We start from the raw sequence: 22406 nt of genomic DNA on the forward strand, positions 1-22406 counted from the left end.
CACCTGTACTCCCCTCAGCCACGCAACCCTCCTCTCAGGTGCACTCCTCTCATCAGTGACACGCTTGTCCCCTCAAGTGTGCTCCCTCCCTCAGGTGTACTCCCCTCAACCACACAATCCTCCTCTCAGGTGTGCTCCTCCCCTCAGTGACACGCTTGTCCCCTCAGGTGTGTTCGTCCCCTCAGCGGTACTCCTCTTAGCTCCTCCCTGGATTAACAACCCTCACCTCAGGTGTGCTTCCCCCCTCAGGTGAGCTTCCCTCTCCTCAAGTGCACTCCCCTCAGCGACACAACCCTCACCTCAGGTGTGCTCCCCCTCAGGTGCGCTCCCCTCAGCGGCACCTCACCCCTCAGGTACGCTCCCCCCTCCTCAGGTGTGCTCCCTTCAGCGACACAACCCTCCTCTGGGGTGTACTCCCCCCTCAGGTGTGCTCCTCTCCTCGGGTGCTCTCCTCTTAGGTGCGCTCCTCCCCTCAGTGTTATGCTCGTCCCCTCAGGTGCGCTCCCCTCAGCGTGGCGCGCCGCCCCTCACGCGCCCGCCCCTTGCCTCTCTTCCCCTCAGGCGCGTGCGCCGCCCGCGGACAGGGGCGGGGCCGCGCGTTCGAACGACGGCGGCGGCGCCGGGCGGGAACATGGCCGGGCCGCGGGCTCTGCTCCGGCAATGCCCGCTGCTGCTGCCGCAGGACCGCCACGGCACCGCCTACGAGGGCTTTGTCACGGCCCAGGTACCGCGGCCCGGGCGCCGCTCGGCCGGCGGACCTTACTCTGAGGTGGAGGGAGGGTGCTTCCCGCTCTGCCGGGTCTTGGGAGGGAGACCGCTTCCCGCCGTGCCGCGCCTGGCTCTGAGGGGGAAGCGTTTCCCGCCCTGCCGGCTCTGAGGGGTTCAGCCTGCCGGGGTTCCTGACTGAGCCGCCGGCAATGTGAATTGGGGAGTGCCGTTTCCCGCCGCCGTCCCGCGGGTTTGCCCCGGGAATGGTTTCCTGCTGCCTTCTGGGCTGGGTTAGTTGTGCTGACAAAAGTGATTTTGGGGCAAGGCTGAATGTGCCCGCGTTCATGGCCTGTGGTAAAAGTTGACATAAATGACTGGCGATGGGTGTTTTCCTTTCATTTACTTTTGAGGCTTCAGCTGAAGCGGCTGCATCGTCCTTCGGGGTGTGGAAAGCGCGGTGCAGGGGCAGAACAGCGCCTGAGGCAGCGTGAGGAGCCCGGCTTTGCCTGCACTGACACTGTGCAGCTGTGGCTCCTTAAAATATCACATACAAAGAGCTCTGAACGGGTGCATTTTAATTTAGAAATAGCGTGGGGCTTTACTCCTCTAAGTAGATGGCAAAAGACGTGGGCTGTGTCCACTAGCATTGTCAAAAATGTAATTGACATTGAGATTGAAAGAAACGTCTGGAGGTCCTCTGCCTTAAGTGGTTGCTTTGGACCATTTGCAGCCGCGTTGTGAATATCTCCGACCAAGAGCGTGCAACCTCTTATATGGCTTCTTCCAGTTTCTGATCCCCCCTTAACTATTTAAGGGGTTTTTTTCCATTCCATTTAGATGATACTTCCTGTATTTCTGTCACCTGTCAGTGTGTGTCACTCAGATCTGGCTGTACCTTCTGTAGTCATCCATGATCCCTCTTTTCTCCAGGCTAAATAGTCCAAGCTCCCTGAGGCTCTCCTGGCGTGAGAGATGCTTTGAGCTTTTGGTCACCCTCAGAGCTCCTCCCTGGATTAACTCCAGCATGTCCATGTCTTGCTTGTGCTGGGGACCCAGTACCCCAACTTCAAGGTGTCCTGAGCTGGGGTAGGATCTGGAATAAAAGTTTTAGGATAACTTATCTGCCCCCTTTGCTTTGAGGCTTCACTGACTTTATTTCAGTTTTATTAAAGTAGAGGGAGAACCTCAATAAGGAATGAAAATACAAGTAGGGGGTATTTAGAAGCTGCCTCATGTGGATTGCACTGACAAGAAAAAAAAATTAAATTTATGTACTTGGGGCTGCTTTTGTTTACAGTTTGTAAAACTCTGCTGAAATGTGCTGTGGATCAGTGCCCAAGGTTCTTTTTAGTGTAGTTGCTTTTATGATAAGCATCTGTTTTGTCTTACTGGAGTTGGAGACAAACTTTCATGTACAGTAGCATGCTTTGGATTAAATTATATGTTTTTGTCTTGTCCAGATTTGGATAAGGTTTATTTTTCTCTTGAAAGGTGTTATGTTTGCTTTATGAAATGTGATGTACTGAAGAGTTTTTACTGAATATTGTGAATTAAAGGTCAAGAGTACTTCAGCTTCAGAATTAAAATCAACATTATTTGTGCCTGTCACTCATACTGCTTTTTTATCCCTAAGGAAAGAGATTCTGAATAATATTCCTGAAAGACAGAAAAGACAAATTTTCTTTCTTAGTAGCTGATCTGATGAGGAATCCTTCCCACAAGTGTCTAATATTTTTCTTTTCTCACCTTCCTATTAACTAAATACTTCTTTTCAAGGGTAGAAACTTCCACATCAGGATACTGCTACCAGTGGATTTGCAATTGAAAAATGCCAGGTAAGAGAATTTATGCTACTAATTTCTAAAAGTGTAATGTAACAAAATTAATATTGATAAAAACAATAATGGATATGAAAATGAGTTATTATTTTTTCCAATATCAGTGTTATTAATTAATTCTCTCCGGTTTCAGCTTAACCTTGCAACAAAATTGCACAGCATCAGTGGTAATAAATGCTGACAATAAGCACTGCCTATATCAAAATATTTAGTTGTTAATTAACTTTGAAACATGTTGTAATTAATTGGTTGTATTTACATATATGAAGCAATGTACTTGGGAAAAAATTATATTTTTTATATAATTTGTATTTATAGATCATTTCTATGTCACCATTTGGGAAACAGCTAATTCAGTGCAAAGTTGTAAATTTAAGCAATTATGTAAGCAATTTAAGCAATGATGGTTAACAGAGCTTTTTAACTTCATTTTCTGTTGGCTGTTTCTATTAATTGGTATGACCCAACTTTCTTTAGAAGCCCTGTTCTCATTTCTGTGTTTATCCCAGCAGTCTGTGGGAAGTGGGTGAAAGAGGCAAATCCATGTACGTGGATGAGCTTTAACTTTGTATTCCACAGCTCTGCCTAGGCCAGCCCCAAACTGGGAGCAGATGTGGCATTCCATGGCTTTATTGCATTCTAGGCTGGGTAATTAAAACTGCATTACAGGTAACTTTGACATTTGCAGGTTATCACTTTTAAATATTAGTGTATTTTATGAAGTTACACTCGCTTGCAAGAATGATGTTGTTGTTTTCAGCACGGAGCAGGCTTTTGCAGGTTGATGCTTAATTTTTAATGGGCTTTAGCATGGTGACATTTGGAAGTTTTGAGTAACTTTGAACAGAGTTTTAAGTATTGTTTCCTTCCTTTGTTTTTATCCAAGAAAAGCTGTTGTGTTTAGAAGGCTTTCTGCCTTTGAAAGATGATGTAGTGTGAGTTTGAAATGTGCACAAACTCTGTTTGTCCAGGATAGAGTGCAGCTGGCGGCTGAAGAGGATCCTGCACAGCTACCGGCACGTTTTGAAGCAGGTATACAAGTTTAAAACCACTTACTATTATTATTATTATTATTATTATTATTATTATTATTATTATTATTATTATTATTATTATTATTATTATTAAATAGTCTTAAATCTTTGATATCTAATGAAAAAATCTTTGAAATCTAATGATTCTGTGACATCTTGTGCTTGCACACCTATTCTAAAAGGGTTAAAGAATCTTCCTTTCACCCTAGAGCCAAGATTTATTTTTAAATGTCTGAGGATTTACAAGTAAATATAATGAGAAATGGATAGAATTTAGTAAATATTTATTTTTATTCAACCTTTACACTTCTTTGTTTTGAGATCAGGCTAGAACAATTTTTAATAAATGACTTATGACATTTTACTGGAATTTTTCTTTAGTCTCTCAATTAGAACAGATTTTGTCTTTTTTAAAAATGTATTTACTTTTTTACAAGTTGTTCACAATGCAAAGGAGAGAATTCACGTTAATTATTAATAGTCTCAGTTCATTCTTGGGGTCTAAATTGCATCTCAGTATCCAAAGGAAGCTTTGGAGTGAGGATGCAGCGTGTTTGAAGTCCCAAGGAATACTTTGTTTCCAAGGAGGAGCCTTTGCCACAGGTGCTGCTTGAGACACTGTATCTCAATACATCCATAAATGAGTGCTGCCAGAGGATGTTTCATTCTCAGTTAAGTTTCCTGGAATTTCTCTTCTGTAATTTAAACATGTGGAATGCACTTGGTCTTTTTTTATGTTTGGTTTGACAATACCAGAGAAACAGTTGGGCTGAAGCACCAGAAGTTGCAGAAAATTAGCTAATCCTCTCTTTCCTCCAGCGGCTGCACAGCTGCCCAGACCTTGTCAGCTTTATGGTGGAGCTGAAAACTGTTTTGGTGAGTGGCAGAATATGTATGTGGGACATGGGATGCTCTTAGAGCTTTGGGTTTCACTTTCAGTGTTTTATAGATTACTGTCCCGTAGATATATAGCTCTTTTTTATTTATTTATTAAGAAGAGGTGATTTTGTATTTATGCTGTTCATGTAATAGCTGTATAAATATCCTTTAGGATTTAAGTGACTTTATTCTTTGGAAGTTGGAGTGCTATAAAAATTTAAAACCCAGCAAGGAATCTCAGTGTAGAGCCATCCTCTTTACAGTGATATTCTTGGAATTCCTGTTATTGTCTAGATGGTAAAGCAGGCCTGTAATTATACAATGGGCTATGAAGTCAGTGGATTGCTGAAGGTGCTTTCACCTGACTAACAATTTGACAAATAAATGCAGAAGCTTTTTTTTTCCCCTAATATTTCAGAGGCTGCTGTTTATTCTTCTTCTAAAAGTTTTTCAGGTCTGGGGTTGAAGAGTAGCAAACCTTTAATCAACATGTAACTGGGAATTCTTATCTATTAGTAAAACATTTTTCTGTGAGCATTCTTGCTGATGAATACTTCATCCAACCTACTTTACTTGAGGAATAAAACACAGGAAGTATTCTTCAAAACCACAGCAGAAATTCCTCCTGGCATTACACTGCTGCTCTGCTATGCTTGGAATAGACCTAAATAAGAATGTCTGTTTTGGAAAGCTTTATAATAGTTGTTCCAATCTATTTGCCTGCCTACACAAGCACTCAGACAATGAGAATGCAGTCAAAGTATAGTTCATTCAAAATAGCAAAATAGTGGTTCTCAGTTACTGCAGAGAGTGAAAACACTGACAACAGTAAAGGAGACCTGGGCAAGAATTATTGTTAAACTTGTCTTAAAAATTATATTTTCATTTAAATTATTAATAACTTTAAATGTCATCAATGTATGTGTTCTGTAAGCATAATTTTAGCTCAAATGCACTTTCAAAGAACAAGTAGCACAACACAACATGGTTAGGGCTTATTTTTCACAGTAACATTAACTTTTTGATAAAAAGTTCTTTTTGAAACATTACTGCATTCTTGAAGAGTGTCTGCACCAAAACTTACTCCAAGGGATCCTGTGTTGTTAAAACTGAGAAACTGATTTTGTTTTTTGATTGCTATATAAAGTATATATATATATATATATATATATATATATATATATATATATATATATATATATAAAAATAAATATATATATATATATAAATATGGGGAATATCATAGATGTGTTGTCTTTTGTGGCAGTGGAGCCCAGGAGACAGCTGTGGGCTTAATAGAACCTTCCTTTGAAATGTTCTTTCAGTCAAGATGCTTGACTTCAGATTTATTAGCTGAAAAAGAGGCACATTTGATATTTGCATCTGAAGACTCCGTTGTCAACATCTGTGGGGTTTTTTTAAATTGCAGATGTTTTCATTACCAGTATCTGAAGTAATTTACCAAACAGCTTCTTTGTCTGCTTTAGCTGGAGGCTATAACAAAACAAATGCAGTGTACAGTTAATTTTACATAAGCTTAATATTTCCAAATGAATTGCAAAAATCACATGGCTAAATAGATGCAAAAATATTGAAATTGCTCTTAATGATGTTTTTAATGTTCTTTTAAACAGGAAATTGCTTTAAAGAACACACAAGACCTGCACATTCCAAGGCCTCCAGAATACTACTCCTGCCTTGTCAGAGATCTAGAAATACTGGGCTGGAATAGGTGTGATTGTTTTAGTTCTTAACAAACATCATCTTTAGAATATCTGTTCCTCTTTTGTATTTGTGAGCTGAACACATCCAATGTACTTGTTCTGTTCATTTACCCTATTCAGAAACTGATTTTGCTTTGTTTTTAAATTAAAAACACCCAAAAAACCTGTATCAACTCTAGGCATATTTTCTGTCTCAAATAACTGAGCTGAAAGGTGATACACTACTAAGAAATCATTTCTTCTTTGACCTATAAACTACTGGTATATTAAACATATTTAATGTTAATATTTATAGCTCTCTTTTCCCTATTTTGTACAGCTGGTTGTGACTAACCCTGTGGTTGATCATCATTTACCTTTATGCTTTCATAAAAACATTTCCTACTTTTTTTAGAATTAGCACAATAACTTCTAAAGAACCTGCTCTTTCAGCACAAGGGTCTTCTTAGAGGAATTTATTATTTATTCCACAGAAAGTTAAATCTACCCAAAAAATTCATGAGTGGAGGGGAGAATATGAAAAGTCTCAACCCAAAACTTGAACAGGTGTATCTTGTGCTAAATGAAATAAAGAAGCCTTAGGTGTAAGAATAGTTTTGAGTTTTCCCACCTGATTTCTATATAGATAAACAACATGTGATTAACACTGAGTGGGAATTTCAAGGCCCACTTTTATTTAAAGATTGAAAGCACCCTTGAGAAATCAGCTGAAGCTTTTGTCAGTGGTTGCCATTGCTAATACGAAATTGTGCCATACTCAAATTTCACAGAGTCGAGTCTGAGAATATTAGGTAAAATTTCCTAAACACATGAGAAGTAAATTTTCAATTGTGTTTGCTCTCCCAAAATGGATAAAAAACAAAACACCAGTGAAAAAAAAACAAACCCCAAAATCTTGAAGAAGGTTTGGGGAAATCAGTCCCTGATCAAGGGACTGTGCTGCACATAGGGAATCACATCAGGTTTGCTCTGGCTTGGAAGAAGAATAACCTGGACAGGCCATGTGGAGTCCATTAGCTAGTCACACCTTTGATTCCAGAGTGCTTTTAGCACTGAAGTGGCTCTCTAAGGAAGCCTCTTAACTGAGGCTGGTTTTGAGTTGTAGGTGATGCTTTATTTGCATGGCAGTTAAGAACATCCTGCAGTCATCTTTGAGCAGAGCTGTCTGGTTTGGTGCTGCCAGCAAGGAGCAATCACTGCTCACACCTTGAGCTTTAGTTAAGGATTTTTCTTAGGAAAAACCCTTGCTTGTTGTGTACCCCAGATTTACTCATTCCTAGCAAGTTTTGGGTCATGCTGGGAGCTGACTGCACCCAAATCTAACTGAGAAAAAAAAAAAGTTGAAAGATTTGAACTGGGGAGCGAGAGATACTACTGCAGGAGTAAAGTTACAGGAAAGGCTCTTCTAATACTTCCCCTTATTCAAGCTGGTTGAGCCAGTGGCAGTGGAAGGCAAATTATCAACTATAAAAAACCTCCTATAACCCTCACGGGGATTCAAAAATGTTGCCAGTATCTCTTAAGTCCATGTTGTCTCAAAGCTCTTATGCCTGATACTTTCCCATTTATTTCATACAAAGTATCTTCTTCTCTTGCCTTCTCCATTTCCAGGGAATCCTGCCTGCTCCTGTGCTCTCAGTCATTTGTGTGTTATGCTGGACTTCAGAGATTTACCTAAGGCTTTCCATCTTTATGCTAATTCTTTTTATTCCTTTTTTAATCTTTTTTCTGTGATAAAATGACAGAGCCTACAGAGGAACAAAAGTCTGTATAAGTGAAATGTTACCTATGTACACAAATCTTTATATGGTTATACAAAAAGTGTGACTTTAAACTAAAAAATCCATCCTTATCTTATAAATCGAGATTGAAGTGGTCCAAACAAGATGATTGTCAGAACAGGTAAAATCCCAGACACCTTGGTATCATCCCATTAATTTTAATTTAATAATTTCATTTTTGTTTTCCTTTGCTGTGGCTCTTTGCAGGCAGCAGTTGTGCTTTGCTGTGGACACTGCTGCATTTTTCACTGCAGTATCCATGCTGGGCCTTAGCTGCTGCTTTAGGAACCCCCCAGTCCAGGAAGCAGCAGATGGAGGGGTGCTATAGAGGTGGTTTCTCATCTTTATAGAACTCTGATACACTTTTGAGGTAAAGTTGGAACAAAACAGGAGTAATGATGTTTTTCCCCCCAGTTCAAGGAAGAATCCTCTAATTTTTTCCAAGTATATCAAGTTTAACTGGCTCCAGTTGAATTACATTTTATCAAGACTTGTCTTTTCTTTCAGCTGTTGTGGAGAAATGCTCCCAGAAATCTGCAGGTCTCTTTAATATTGCATTAATCAGCATTAAACATGAAATAACGTCTCTCTCTCTTCTTATTACCGCTACTGCTTTTTTCATGAGTGTTTTTCAGTTCCCTCCTATTGAGGCTATTTCATTTTTGTAGACAATTTTCTTCTTTTCACTTCCTTCCTATGGGTGTACAACCCTTTAGGGTACATCTGCTTTTTCTTCCACAGGCCTCTACAACTCTGTTGCCAGCTTCACTTGCGAGAACTACATGATTTTTCTAGTATGTGGTGGTTTAAAAAAATAAATGTTGCTTAGGCCAGCAAGCACATGCTCCCTCTGAACTGTGTTAGGCCTTTCCATCAGTCTGGGTGATAAGTTGGGCAATTACCTTGGACTGCTTTTTATCTTTACACAGGAATGACATAGTAAAAATGCCAGAATATCCACATGCCCAGTTTACTGGTAAATATAATATATGGGGAGGTTTGAACCTTTTTGGCAATTGTTGATGCTACTAAGCAGAATCCACCTGTAGAGAACAATATATTTTACAATTGTATCCATCTTCATTGTGGTGGGAGACATGAACCAGTGACATCTTAAGCAAAGAGTCAGAAGTTTTAAAACTTCTTTTTCACATTTAGTATATACTTTCTGCTTGCTAGGGTGCATGAATACAGTGTAAAACTGTCATGAAATGAAGGCAAATCATCATAAATAACTCATTTTGTACCTGTTCAGGTACTATTTTCTGCAGAAAATCAATTTTGGAATATGAACCAATATGCACTGAATTTCCCACAATAATAGTATTGATAATAAAAGAGAACTTCATTGAAGAGAAAAGCAAATCAAGAGCATAAAAGTCTGATAGAGTAAGAAACTGCAGAAATGGATCACAGATTTGACAGGAAGTTTAATGTGTACATAAGCAGAGGCTGACAGGAACACGCTGTGTGTGTCAGAGGTTCCGCTGATGGAAAATGCAACCCGGTGCTCACTGACCACAGCATGAGCCCTGACACACTCTGTAAATAACCCTGAGATATATGGCTGCATTAAGCACCAGCCTGGTGTATTAACAGCAGTAAATCTGCAGCAGCAGAAATGCTTGGCATATAGGGCTCCTTCTGATTAATATTTGTAACAGACTAATCAGGGTATTGCGAACTGCAGGGCTCTCAGAGTTTTCTTCTCTCTTCCAGAGTGGCCTATGTGGACACTGGGCTGAGCACAGTCAAGTTAAAAGCTGAAGACTCTTGTGGTCGGCAGCATCTCATCACTCTCAAGTTAAATGCAAAGGTAAATTGATGTGGGACAAGATATCTTGAGGCTTCCTTGCAATATATTGATTTTTCTTAATTCATTAGGATTTTAGAGGATTGGTTTGCTTGCTGGTGTGTCTGTTCTGCAAGGTAATAGGTCAGTTAATTTTTTTTTCCTGAGTTTTCAGACTAGCTATATTTAAAATTAATATTGGATTATGGTTATCTGTAAGATGCATCTGTGCATCACATGAAAAACACTTTGATATTGTACTCATTTTACTGGATTACTGACAAAGCCATCTGGGAGACTTTCCTTCATTATCACTCCATCCAGAGACTGTGCACAGAACAAGAATTAGAGGATGTTGGGTTGGTTATTAACAAGTCTTGCTGTTTAAGTCAGAGATGTAAAGATTTATGAAAAACTGAAGTCAGTCAGAAAAATTATTTCTTTTTAGTCTAAATAAATGTCTCATTTTGACAGTACTTGCAAATCAAACCCATGGCATTTGCAGAAAGAGAAAAAATTTAATTCTTCCTGGTACTTATCACTGAACTCAAATTACAACATTTCTTCATAGAATGTCTCATTTCAAGGCATAAATCTCCCACCAGAGACTGTGAATATTCAGGCTGTGTGGTGACAATTGCCTGGCAATAATTGTTGTCTTCAGAAAATCAGTCCAGGGGAAAAAGGAATCTAAAAGTGTCTGGATGTTGTTTGGGACTATCTGTGGTCCATCAGCTCAAGTTATAATCTTGAAAGCACAAAGAGGGACATGGAATTGTAGGATGGAATCCCACCTTGACAGGCATCCTGTATTCCTTTACAAACCAGGAGGTTTTTTAAAATTTTTTTAGTCTTACATAACATGAACAAGCTTTACCTTTGTAGGGGAAAAATATTGTTTGGGAATGAGTGTTGCTCCAGTGGATTTTTAGAAAGAGTAAAACTGTCCTACATGCAGAGAGTAATGACTGCATAATTAATTTGCTAGTCAGTCCATTATTAAATACACTGATGGAAGTGCAATTATGGGCTATTTAATGTGCAAGGAGAGGAACCAGGTTGTGTTGTTTATAAGGGATAAATATGCTTTGTGTGACACTAGAAATTTGGTGCAACCTGTTGCCCTAAGGCTTTTTGCTCTTAGGACAATAGAAGTAAAATATTTTAACTATTTGAAAGTATAAAAATGCAGAACAAATTACAGTGAAACATTCATTTTTCTCAAGCAGCTGCCATGGTCACACTGACACTGGTGCATTGGCTGATTCTGTTCAGCATTAACTTAGCAGAGTCCTGAGGGAACGGAGATTCCCAATTTCTGTCCTTGTGCAAACTTGTGGGGTTTTTTGATAGTAATAAAATAGCTGAATATTCCTCATTTGATAGTAATAAAATTGCAGAATACTCCTCATAGCAGAAAAAACACCATCTAACAATTAAAGATATATGTAACAAAAAGATTAGATTATCAGACTTGTCTGTTTTAATAAGTAATCATCCTTTTTCTTTTTCATTTTTTTCATTTTGTTTTCAAGTATTTTTCATGATGAAGGATCAATTTCTTGTCCTTTGTAAACCATGTCTGGCATTTAAATTTGCCAGACAAAATTTGTGTGTGAAATACTGTTCTGGGGATTTGATTTGCCTTCATACACACAGACACTGCATTTGAGGAGACTTGGCTGAAGTCTTTTTTGGGAAGGCATTTCTTCTGATAAGATGCTTTAATAAAAATGTGTTTATTTCTGTTATGCTGTTTCTTTGATTAAGATCCGTGCAGGAGCATTTCAGACCCCAAGGCTTCAAACAGGCCACTGGAAGGATTTGCCTGATGTGTAGTAATTAAGACACTTTGGTAATTATCTGAATGATCTGGCAAGGGCTATGAAAATGCTTTCTCTAGATAAAGTTAGCTGCATGCTCAGAAAACCAATATAAATATTGTATTTAATAGTTGCTTAAATTGGCCTAAGAAAAATAGGATAACTTCTGACACACACATTTGATTGTAACTGTAATAAGCTAAGATGTCATGGAGTCATCAAACATTTTATAGCTTCTTTTTTAATACAGTCTTTTAAAAATTTTTCTTATTGTTGTCTCTTAATTTGGATCAAGTTTTGTTTTATTTATTTTGGTCTATGTTCACTCATTTCTTTCTTAATAGTTGAGTACTCTGCATTACTTTCAGTTTTAAAAAACAAAATGTTACCATTCAGAACAAATAGTTCAGCTTAAATGAAAATTAGTTATTGACTCATGGAAGGGGTGTTTGATTTTTAAACTTTGGTTTCTAGTATGTATAATTGAGGAGAAATTTTAAAAAAATATTTCATGCTTTGTTTCCTAAGGTTTCTTTAATGTTCCTTTGTGACCACTGAACACAGAAAATTGGGATTCTCCTGCCTTTACTAAATACTGATAAATAAAACATTTACATGTAGCTTTCTTCTTTAAATGATAATTAACATTCATAATTATTCCTGAAAATTCTTTACATACTGTTTCCTCTCAGAGCCAAGTTCTCAAGATGCTTGAAGTGCTCATATTTTGTTATCAAATTTGGCAGCTGAGTATCAGTCTGACTTTAAATCACTAAGAGAAAAAAATCCCAAACTGTTTTTTCCTTCCCTCCCTCAGTATCCCACAGAACCACCAGACTGCCTTGTGGATTTTCCTGTTCCATTTGCTGTTTCCTGGATGCCACAGGTAACTGCTGGACTAGGCAGCTTTTTTAAATAAAAATACATATGCAATGGAGGGGTGGTAACAAGGGCTTGGCTTTGGTTTTTAACTCCAGCTTTTCTCCCTGTGTGCATTTTATTTCTGTACATGCTCATAAAAATGTAATAGCACTGAATTCCATATTCCTTATCACAGTACCTTAAATATCTTCCTTGCCATGAGATTTATCTTGCATGTTGTATGTACTGGTTGGGGTTTTTTTTTTTAAGCTGTTCATGTGACAAACAATTCTCCAGGAATTATGGTGGGAAAGTGCAAAGAAAGTGAAATGTAGAAAAAATTATTGTTTCTAGAAAAGAAACACCCTCTAAAGCTGACAGACATTGAAAAGAGGAGTTGGTTGTCCTATAGAGTTTTCCCCAGTTTGTTATCATATAGAGCTTTCATAACTTAATAAAACTTTTCCAGTTATAATCAATCTAGGAAAGTATTTAATGAAATTCTAATTTCTTAGTTTAACTGCTATTGCTGCTATGAAGAACTACACTGTCTTTTGTGGGTGTTTCACATTATTTCATGTACCTTTCTTCCTGAATAGTGCATGTGTGCTTTACTAAATGAATTTAAATGTCACTGCTCAGATACAAGCTAATTTGAATATGGGAAATAATTCATATTTCATTAAATTGAGAAAATAGTTTTTACATAAATGATTGCACCTGTAATTTTAACTCTCACAAGGGTTTCTACCCAGCAATAAATAACAACTTACATGGGGAACATGGCTGGGAGGTTGCAGCAGGATGAATTTAAGCTGGGCATATAATTTTTCTGCACAACTCAAGGTTCTGTGTGTTACCTCAGGCCCACTAATATTGAGAGGAAACAACTGCAAAGATCAACCACTGCAAATGAAAAATGTATTTATTTATGTAAGTTTAGGTTTTGATTCTCTGATATGGTTTGGAGCAGTTTAAATAAATGTTTTTCCCTTGAATTTTACTGGAGTCCCTACACTCTGGCCAGGATTTCAAGTGCTGTTTTTAACCTCAAACTAAATACATATTTTGAACAGTGTTTTATTAATTTACAGCCTTGCAATTTATGTTGCCTCAAATTAACATATCAAGCATCCCTGACAGTGACTCCTTCTCTGTGTTTACTGTTAGTAATTTTAAAGATGAACTTGTGTTTTAATAAAATGTTCTGGAAAAACCTGACATGGAGCAGCCTTTGACAAGTTAAAAATGGGGGTGGATATACTGATACTGGCACTACAGCCAAGGAAAAATCCCCTCTTAAAAATACAACACTCTGATGCTTAAAATCTTCTTCCAGTTAGAATTACCTGGGGACTATTTGAGAACATGAACAAAAGGTGTTTGTGTGTAAGGGAAGAGCCTGTTCTGAAATCATTAAATAATCCCAGCTGCAAAGAGCCTGCTCTAATCCTGAACCAAATACCAGCAGACAGAAACGCTTCAGCTTTTGCAAATTGACCTTTTGTGTGGGGGTGACATGAACCCAACACTTGTGGGGACAAATGGCTTTGGTAATTGTGTAAATTGTGTTTATTTTCCAAATGTGTGGGAATCACTGTGGCGAGCAGCCCTCACGCCGTGATAAAATATGGGTTAAGCTTAGATAATGCTGCAACACCACTGGCAGCAGAATTCAGCAGGTACTCAAGTGCATGAAAATTTTGGTTCCTAAAAGGGAAAAAGAACAGGCTACACCTCTTCTCTAGTGAAATAACGTGGTGTTTTGGTACCAATTGGTCTTAAACTTTTAATATTACGCCTTTAAAGGATAAATTGACAAGGCTTAACTAAATTGGTGCAATGGCACCATTAGAATATAAACTCCTATGAAAGAAAATATAAATAGATTGCAGGTAATTGATTTTTCTTTCCCACCCCTTGTGTGTGCTGCTGCCTATTTCAGGCTCATGGATTTTAAACTTGAGGGGTTGTTGGTTTTTTTTTTTCCCTTCTTTTTTTTTTCCCCTTCCGTATAATAATAGACATGGCTTTATGGCATCCATATTAAAAATGGGTAATTTTCCTTATGGTCCCTGTCTTCCTGCTGGGTTGATAATGTTTTGATGTATTTTTCTTTTGCTCTGATGAGAGGTCTGCTGCTGCTGCTCTGACATATTCATTTGGATGAATAATTATAACTTGCACAATGTCAAGCTGAAGATGGTGGGGTTTTGTGCGTCATGACAAGCCCAGTAGCCAGTGCAGGTGTCTCACAGCATGAGCAGCAACAGCCAGTGGATTCTGGCTCAGAGGAGACGTTTTAGAGTAGTAAGAAATCAGCACCAAGGGCAATGCTGCTGCTGCTGCTCCTGCTCTAAGTGCCAAATAAATGCAGAGTGCTTCTCAATGACAAGTGCAAGAACATCTACTTATTTCTGTTATAGCCTTTTTCTAAAGAAGCAGATAAATGTGCTCTCTCCAGTTTTAGCACACGCTGGAAGTGCAGTTCTGCAGAATCAGGGTGTCTCCTGTCAGGGTGAGGTTTCCAGACTGACCACTGCCCACCTGGCTGGCTACATGAAGGTCATGGGAGTGGAAATTAATGACTAATGAGGTCGTGCAGCAGCCAGCAAGGAAACAGGAATGCAAGGTGCAGAAGGTGGACTGCTGGGAATGAGATTATTCTTGGGTTATTTAGATGAAAACACAATAAAAAGCATCGTAATTGTGCTTTTTCTTGGCAAAGGAACTTCACAGGCACCAGCTGTAAATGCAGAAAATGGAGATGGTTGACAAGACACTTTATAAAGATTTCAGGCTTGTGTCTTGGCTTGATTTCTGTTAAGGAGAGGGGAAATTGTTAAACTGCTGTTGATGAAGAACTGTTTCCAAACAAATCTACAGAATCATAAATTCTTTAGGTGATCCCTTTTCCATTTAATGACTGTTTGCTTTATTAAATTGTATTTTATTTATTAATTCATGAAGGGCAAGAAGGTAATGGTACCTATAGTTTAGGCTATTCCACCTTTCTTATTAGGGGGCTTTGCAGTTGTTTTAATTTTGGATAAGCAAATTTTCTGTTAGGAAGAATTTTAGCCAAAAAATATCAAAATAAAGATTACATTTTTATCTGTTTTTGAAAAATAAGTTGCAATCAGTTGTTCTGTATTTATCTTAATTGGATCTTTTTTTATTACCATTTGATCACTATTTAGTTCATCCAGGATTTGGAGCAGATGCTTGAAATTTGGCAGAACAGCCATATAGGTTACAGCACTTCTTAGAAGTTCCTGAAAGGCTTCATTGGTTTTTTGGCAGGCACAGACTCGAGATTTTGTCTTTATTCTTCCCAGCCTCTGTGGCTCTAGAAATTAGAACCAAGAGTAGAGTGAGATTTTTTTCCCATTTTTTCTTATTCCTTTGATTGGAGGGAATGGTGTATGGGCAGTAAGGGTGGGCTTGGGAGAATGTTTGAATTGAAAGAAGAAAGGAATTGGCATGAAGAGGTCCTGGTGATGAGGGGGAGATGAGAGTGCAGAGGACAGAAATGGAAATAAAGAGGTTGAGAAACCTCATGATCCTTTCCTGGTGAAAGAGAATGTGTGTTCCCCTTGGAGGTTCAGAGTATCTGATTTTCCCTGGACAAAGTCTGTGGTGGGAATGGATGTGGGATCCATGAATCTGATAACAGAGGTGACATTGGGGTCACAGTTCCTGGGACCCACCAAAGCCAGGGTGGTTATGGAGGATGGAGGAACCAGTTTGGCTTTGTGAGAGTGAGCAGCACTGACAGCCTGAATGAGGAATGTCTTGTTTTCCAAGGAATTTTGACATATTTCACACAAATTTTAATTCATTTGTACAAGGGGGGCCAGGGAACAGAGTTGTGCTGTTTGACATTATTAACAATGGTCTTGGTGTAATTTAGACCAAAGAAAAGTGTGATCTCAGGCTGTTCTAAAAGTGCTGGGCAGCGACCAAAAATTAGTTGGTAATCAAATAAAAAGGAATCTTGGAGTTTTCATGGTTTGCATGACAAGCAGGTGATGTATTTAAATAGCTATAGATGCATTTACTTATAGAGCAGGAGACAGCTGGCAACATCAGTGAAGCATGCAAATAAGATCAAATGAACAGTGTAGAAAAAAAAAGAAAAAGATTTAACTACCTTTTTAAGGAACATCATTGAAAAATTACAATTAGTATTAAAATTAATTGGATTTTAAAACTTATCTGTGGGTTATAATCCCTTGATGTTTCTTTTTTCTAGTGAAACCCTTTGAATTCCCGGAAGATAAAGATAAAAATGATTATTAGAGGATTTATCTGTATGTGATATAGAAAAATGTAAAAAATCAAAATGGAAAGCAACTGTTGCAAGTACCAGAAAATTATGCTATTAATTTAAGTGTCATCAGAGCACAAAAGATCACATTTCAGGACTGTGTGAAAATTATTAAAATACTGGAAATAATAGTACTTAAGATGAAGATACTATACTCTAAGATGTGGTTAAGTGACTGACACTATTATATCACTTCAGGTATTATAAAAGTAACAAAATGCTTTTAAAGATAATAAGCGTTACATTTTGAGATTGGCAGAATTCACACTTCTCTGCTTAGGTGCTTTCCTACTTTAATATAATTTAACAACAGCAGGAAAAAATGTAGCATTTTATTTCCAAGCTACACCGTTTCTTTCTAAAATACACATGCACAAAATATAAAAAGTTATTATGTAGAAAAATTCTATTTCTTCATCTGAGAACACTCAGATAATTTGCTGCTCTTTGTCCTGGTGAGAAAGGGAAAATATAATCACTACAGATTAAAGGAAACCGTTCCTTCTGTATTTTGTTTAATTCATAGAAAAATACCTGTCTGAGAAAATAATGTTTAATTTGCTTTTTCTTTTGAACCTCAAAATATTTGAAATCTGTCCCTCAATGGGCATCTGCACCTGCAAAGGATTCCCTTGACCATGAAGTGTTTTTTCTCTTCTTGCAGAAGTCTTTTCCTGGGGAAATGGTGACTTCTTTTTGCCCACTGATAATTTCAAAAGATTTCTTTAGCATTGCTATCCTATATATTGTCCTGTCTAATGAAAGATATTTCTGATTCCATGTAATCCACTCTCAAATATTGAAATCCCCCACGTGTAATCCTCTGCTTATTAGATGGTTTCTCCTTTTTGTGCCTTATTTACAGGGTTTGAAAGCTGATCTTAAGCACCTGTTTTTGTACTGCTTAATTTTGAGATAATGATCAGGTTGTTAGGTAATATTCCATGTTTAATGCTATGGTGATACACTGGGACACACACATGGATTTCAACACTCCTTAAATGAATAAATTGGTTTTAAAATATACTCTCAGGCTGCTGGTGGAAACCCAATGACATCTGTTTAAATTTCTGGTTTTCTTAGAACTCCTTAATAGACATTTACAACCAGTTCCTGGCAGCACTGGAGTCGCTGAAGGAATTCTGGGATGCCCTTGATGAAATCGATGGGAAGACGTGGGTGCTGGAGCCAGAAAATCCCACACGGAGCGCTACAAGCAGGAGAATTGCAATAGGTAGGAAAAGATTTAAAGGGAAACAGTGGATTTGAGAAGTAAAACTCAGGGAGCTGGTTTGTTCTGCTTGTCTCATCAGATGGTGCTTCTTTGGGTTTGGGAAAGGAAAAGCAACACTTAAAACCTAAGTTAGAACTTTTCTTTTGCATATTAAAAAAAATAATTTTCCATAACAGAATGCTGATCCTGTTTGGGAAATTCATTACAACTTTCTGGTGTCAGATAAATGAAAATTTCTGCAGGAAAACTTTGTGTATTTGTGAATTAAGAACATGGAACTGTCAAGCTGAGCACTTACATGTTAACCTCAGAAAAATCAATATTTGTAACAAAACAGCTTAGGCGAAGCCCTTACCTCAATCACAAATTCCACAGTTTTAAACTTTAGATTCATCCTGTCCTGGAGTGGAAGGAATTTTAGAGTGCAGCCCAAGGGGAAAAAGGGTGTTAAAGGAGGAAAGAACAGAAATAAAAAGAAATGAGGCTTCCCTGTCAAGAACTCAGTTGTAAAATGTACCTCAGTTTATATGCTGATGTCTGGCATTTTAAGGTCTTAACATACATAGGATAAGGAATTTTATAATTATACTAAATCCACATCACCAATAGCAAATTGAAATGTGAGAATACAGAGTGGACCCACGTTGTCCCTGACAGCTGTAGAGGGAGGGAGGAAGGAGCTGGAGGGAAGGACAGGAAAAGTTCAGCAAGTGGCTGGAATGGTGTGGGTCAGACACCACTTTGTGTGCAATCAGAGGGGCTTTGTCCTGGTCCTGCTGCCCTTTGCCACAGGCCGAGGAAAAGGGAAGAAAAGCCTCAAAAAGTGCCTTGGAGCAGCTGAGCAGAGGAGGGACAGGGCTTTGAGCCTTTTGTTATCAGGCACAGAGAACCTTCAGCTACCACTGAACTTTGATTTCATTCATTCCCACCTCTTCCAGGATGAGAGCTTAACACAGCTTTAATTACAGAAAAGGTTGGGTTTTACCTGGCCTTGTTCAGAGAAGACTCTGCTGTGATGTTTTGGAGCTGCTTCCCTCTGAGGAACATCCCCTTCCAGGGATGCTGGGGGGTCTTGTAAAGCCAAATATTTGCTGTTTCAAAAATACAGCTTTGTTGTCTCAGTCCTGGAATTTGCTGGGGAGGGGACTGACTTCTGCTGCTTAATATTGGGGTTGGGCTTCTCTTTTTGACTATAAAAGATGAAAATGAATTAGTAAGTTACATGTCTCTACCTTTAAATTTTCACCAAGATTTTGGATGGATGTTGTCATCTAGCTTGGGTTGATTATGTTTCTTTCTGAATAAGTGTAAAGGTTAAGCCAAGTCTAAAAGAAAGAAACACAAGCCTGACAGGTTTAATTAATCAGTTGCTACTTTTAATTACAGTTTGTGGAAATTAAGTATTTGCCATATACTGATATTTTGTACAGTCATTTGGACACCCCCCAACTTTGCTATTATTTATCCTAACAAAACCCAGCCGGAGTGAACCAATTTAAAACTGCCTTTAAAAATGGTTCCTTTTCAAATCCTTGACTGCAAAGCTTCCCCATGGCCTTGCTTTCTCCTTGCAGGGAACAATGTCTCAGTGAACATAGAGGTTGATCCTCGCCACCCAAACATGCTTCCAGAGTGTTATTTCCTTGGAGCAGATCATGGTAAGGCAGCAAATTCCACTGGTTTCTCCTCTGGACTCAGATCTCTGAGCCCAATCCCCACCTGGAGCCTGGGAGGTTCACTGGGGTGATGCCATCATTCCTGTCTGTTTGCAGAAGTGAACCCCCTGAGAACCAAACTCAACAACAACATGCACTTGTGGTGAGTGTCCCTGGTAAAGCAGGCTGGAAACCCAAATGGTGTTGCCATTCCTCAGGTGGATTTTTCTCTCCACTCTCCCACCTACAGGGACCCAGAAGTCAGTTTGTTACAGAACTTGAGAGAGCTCCTAGGAATTGAGTTTCCATCTCGTGCTGTGTTGGAAAAAAGCGTAAGTTGGTTTTGGTTAATGATCAGTCGTTATTGCTGAATAAGTCACATTTAAATGGTCACTTTTTCTAAGAGCCAGGGACAATCAGGGACTTTTGAGAGGTAATTGGATTAATTCATTGTCACAAGGACTTCTGAACTTCAAGCAACAGTTGTCAGAGCTTGTTAACCTTTGATTAGAGGTGCACACTTCCCTGTGGCCTTCATAGCAGTGAGGGCATTCATAACAGGCTCCACTATTAAAAGGAAAAGAGGATGTTCCAGAGTGGCTAATGAGATGTGGAAAATCCAAACATTCTGTTATGGATGTTGATGACTTCAGTTCTAATTAGGTGGAGCTGCTTAGAGGGGACAAGAGGCCATCCAAATACTGGTGCATTTCAAACAAACTGGGAACCAATTTTTGACAATGCTTTAACACTGGATTACGAGCTTTGCTTTCACTCAGGAAGCTTCTAAATTAAGATCTGATCTGTGTCTAATGACAAATCATAGTGGTTAATAAACAAAAAGCACCCAAAAGTATGAAAATACTTGTTGAATGAGATGTAATTCAGTAAGGGATGAAATATAACCCAGTCAAGCCTTGCACACTTGGAACCCAGTGTCACTCTAAGCCATTGTGACATAAACATGGATGTCTTAAAGGCAAAAAACCAGTAATTCCAGCCAACAAAAACTGCAAAAGCAAAACCAGAGGTGAAGCTGTTTGTGTGTGAGCAGCCCAGGCCTGCCTTTCAGCCCTGCTGTTGTTGCAGGACTTTGCCAAGGACTGTGGGATCTGCTACGCCTACCGGCTGGAGGGCAGCGCGCCCGACCACGTGTGCGACGATCCCTGCTGTGGGCAGCCCTTCCACCAGGCCTGTCTCTATGAGGTAAAGGGACATGGGGCACAGCTGCCAGCAGCTGGCTGGCACCTTCTGCATGCACATGTGGGCAGCCCTTCCACCAGGCCTGTCTCTATGAGGTAAAGGGACATGGGGCACAGCTGCCAGCAGCTGGCTGGCACCTTCTGCACAACAAGCACTGCCACTTACATTCTGCACTAAGAGCCCATGAGGAACATTGTGGCAGTCGTGTGTCCTGTCACCCCCAATTCCTACATCAGCTCTCTGGGAAAGGGAACCACAGGCTGACTGCATGTACCCTGTCAGATGTTCATCAGCTGAACTCTGGTAATTAATAGATGTTTCTTAAATTGGAGATGAAACCAATGAGACTTTAAAACCACTTCTTGTGTTGCAGTGGCTACAAGGACTTCCTACCAGCAGACAGAGCTTTAATGTCATCTTTGGTGAATGTCCCTATTGTAATAAGGTAAGGAAAGCCATGGAGTAGGAGTGAACTAGAGTAGGAAAGGCAAATGCATCAGTGTTTAACTAAAAGTTTTCTGACACAGTATAAAGACAGCCCCACACTAATGCCAGAGTAATTAAAGACCATACTCCATTGTATTTAATACTTTTTTAATGTCGTAACAAAAGGTTCAGTTACAAACAACAAAAAAAATCTCAACATTTAAAATAGAAGCCAACACAAATAGTTCAGAGAATCCGTAACTATTGAGTGCTGATGAGAACTTGCCTGTGCAAGGCCTGTACTGACAGGATTATTTAAAAACTTCTTTTTCAAGCCCCTGACACTAAAATCTTCAATGAAGAAACTCTAAGAAAAAGCTGCATTGTGGGAGCACCACTGCACTCCCACTGAAGACACAGGAACAGCAACATCAAAGCAGATACAAGGACAGGACAATGAGCACCAGAAGCACCAGAACAGCTGCAGTGTAGGGGTAGGTTTGATCAGCAAATGCAAGCTTAAACACAGCAGAGAGAGAGGGATGAGTGGTGTCAGCACCAGGCTGGGACACTGCTGCAGGAACTGGAGTTACAAGGTGATTGAGTTTCTTTCGGGATTCTGAGAGTATTCTGTAGGGGTCAAATGGTGGCAGCTCTCTTGCAGTGTCTTCCTGCAGGGGAAAAATAGCTGTGATTATAAAGCTAATATGAAGTGAGATGTGAATCAAAAAACCAGAGATGCTGTTGGGGTATTTAGGTTATCCTAGAGAAAGCATTGCAATCCTTACAGAGTCTTACCTCTGGAATTGATACTTGTATGGATATTGTATGGTAAGTGTGTAACATAAGGCATGGTTAAACACCTCCTGAAGAGACATATCCATATTTACTATTGAACTCTACAGCTGAAATTCTTCTTTATCTTTGACTTGTGTCCAAAAATGTTTAATATATTCAGTCTCTCCTGTGTAATAAAGGTTTATCCTGGAAACTCAAGACATGATTTTAAGGGTGAAGGTGCTGGTTTGATTTGTGTAAGTTTTGCATTTCACAGTGAAGTCAAACTTGTGCCCATCACAAGGAACGTAAACTTGTAGAGCGGGGCTTGTGTGGCTGGC

At 39.1% G+C, this 22406-nt stretch overlaps 2 protein-coding genes across 7 annotated transcripts in view; one reads left to right on the forward strand and one right to left on the reverse strand.

Annotated features, from left to right (window-relative positions):
- The first annotated feature begins 600 nt into the window (after positions 1 to 600).
- Positions 601 to 21838, forward strand: FANCL (FA complementation group L). Its single transcript, XM_059468926.1, has 14 exons — positions 601 to 724; positions 2485 to 2543; positions 3518 to 3578; positions 4400 to 4456; positions 6094 to 6191; positions 9684 to 9780; positions 12397 to 12465; positions 17854 to 18004; positions 19579 to 19662; positions 19777 to 19822; positions 19910 to 19991; positions 20749 to 20865; positions 21236 to 21307; positions 21624 to 21838. Exons 1-14 carry the CDS (start codon positions 632 to 634, stop codon positions 21657 to 21659), a joined length of 1122 nt encoding a protein of 373 aa, XP_059324909.1. The 5' UTR covers positions 601 to 631; the 3' UTR covers positions 21660 to 21838.
- Positions 21440 to 22406, reverse strand: part of VRK2 (VRK serine/threonine kinase 2) — a 38779-nt gene continuing 37812 nt past the window's right edge. For 5 of the 6 annotated variants that reach the window (XM_059468923.1, XM_059468921.1, XM_059468924.1 and 2 more), the window contains one exon: positions 21440 to 21959. In XM_059468923.1, the coding sequence (XP_059324906.1) occupies positions 21720 to 21959 (240 nt within the window). In that variant the 3' untranslated portion in view covers positions 21440 to 21719. The remainder of the gene's footprint in view (positions 21960 to 22406) is intronic. The other variant, XM_059468925.1, reaches the window with a different exon arrangement.

This window comes from Ammospiza nelsoni, chromosome 3, assembly GCF_027579445.1.
Source record: "Ammospiza nelsoni isolate bAmmNel1 chromosome 3, bAmmNel1.pri, whole genome shotgun sequence".
Classification (NCBI taxonomy): Eukaryota; Metazoa; Chordata; class Aves; order Passeriformes; family Passerellidae; genus Ammospiza; species Ammospiza nelsoni.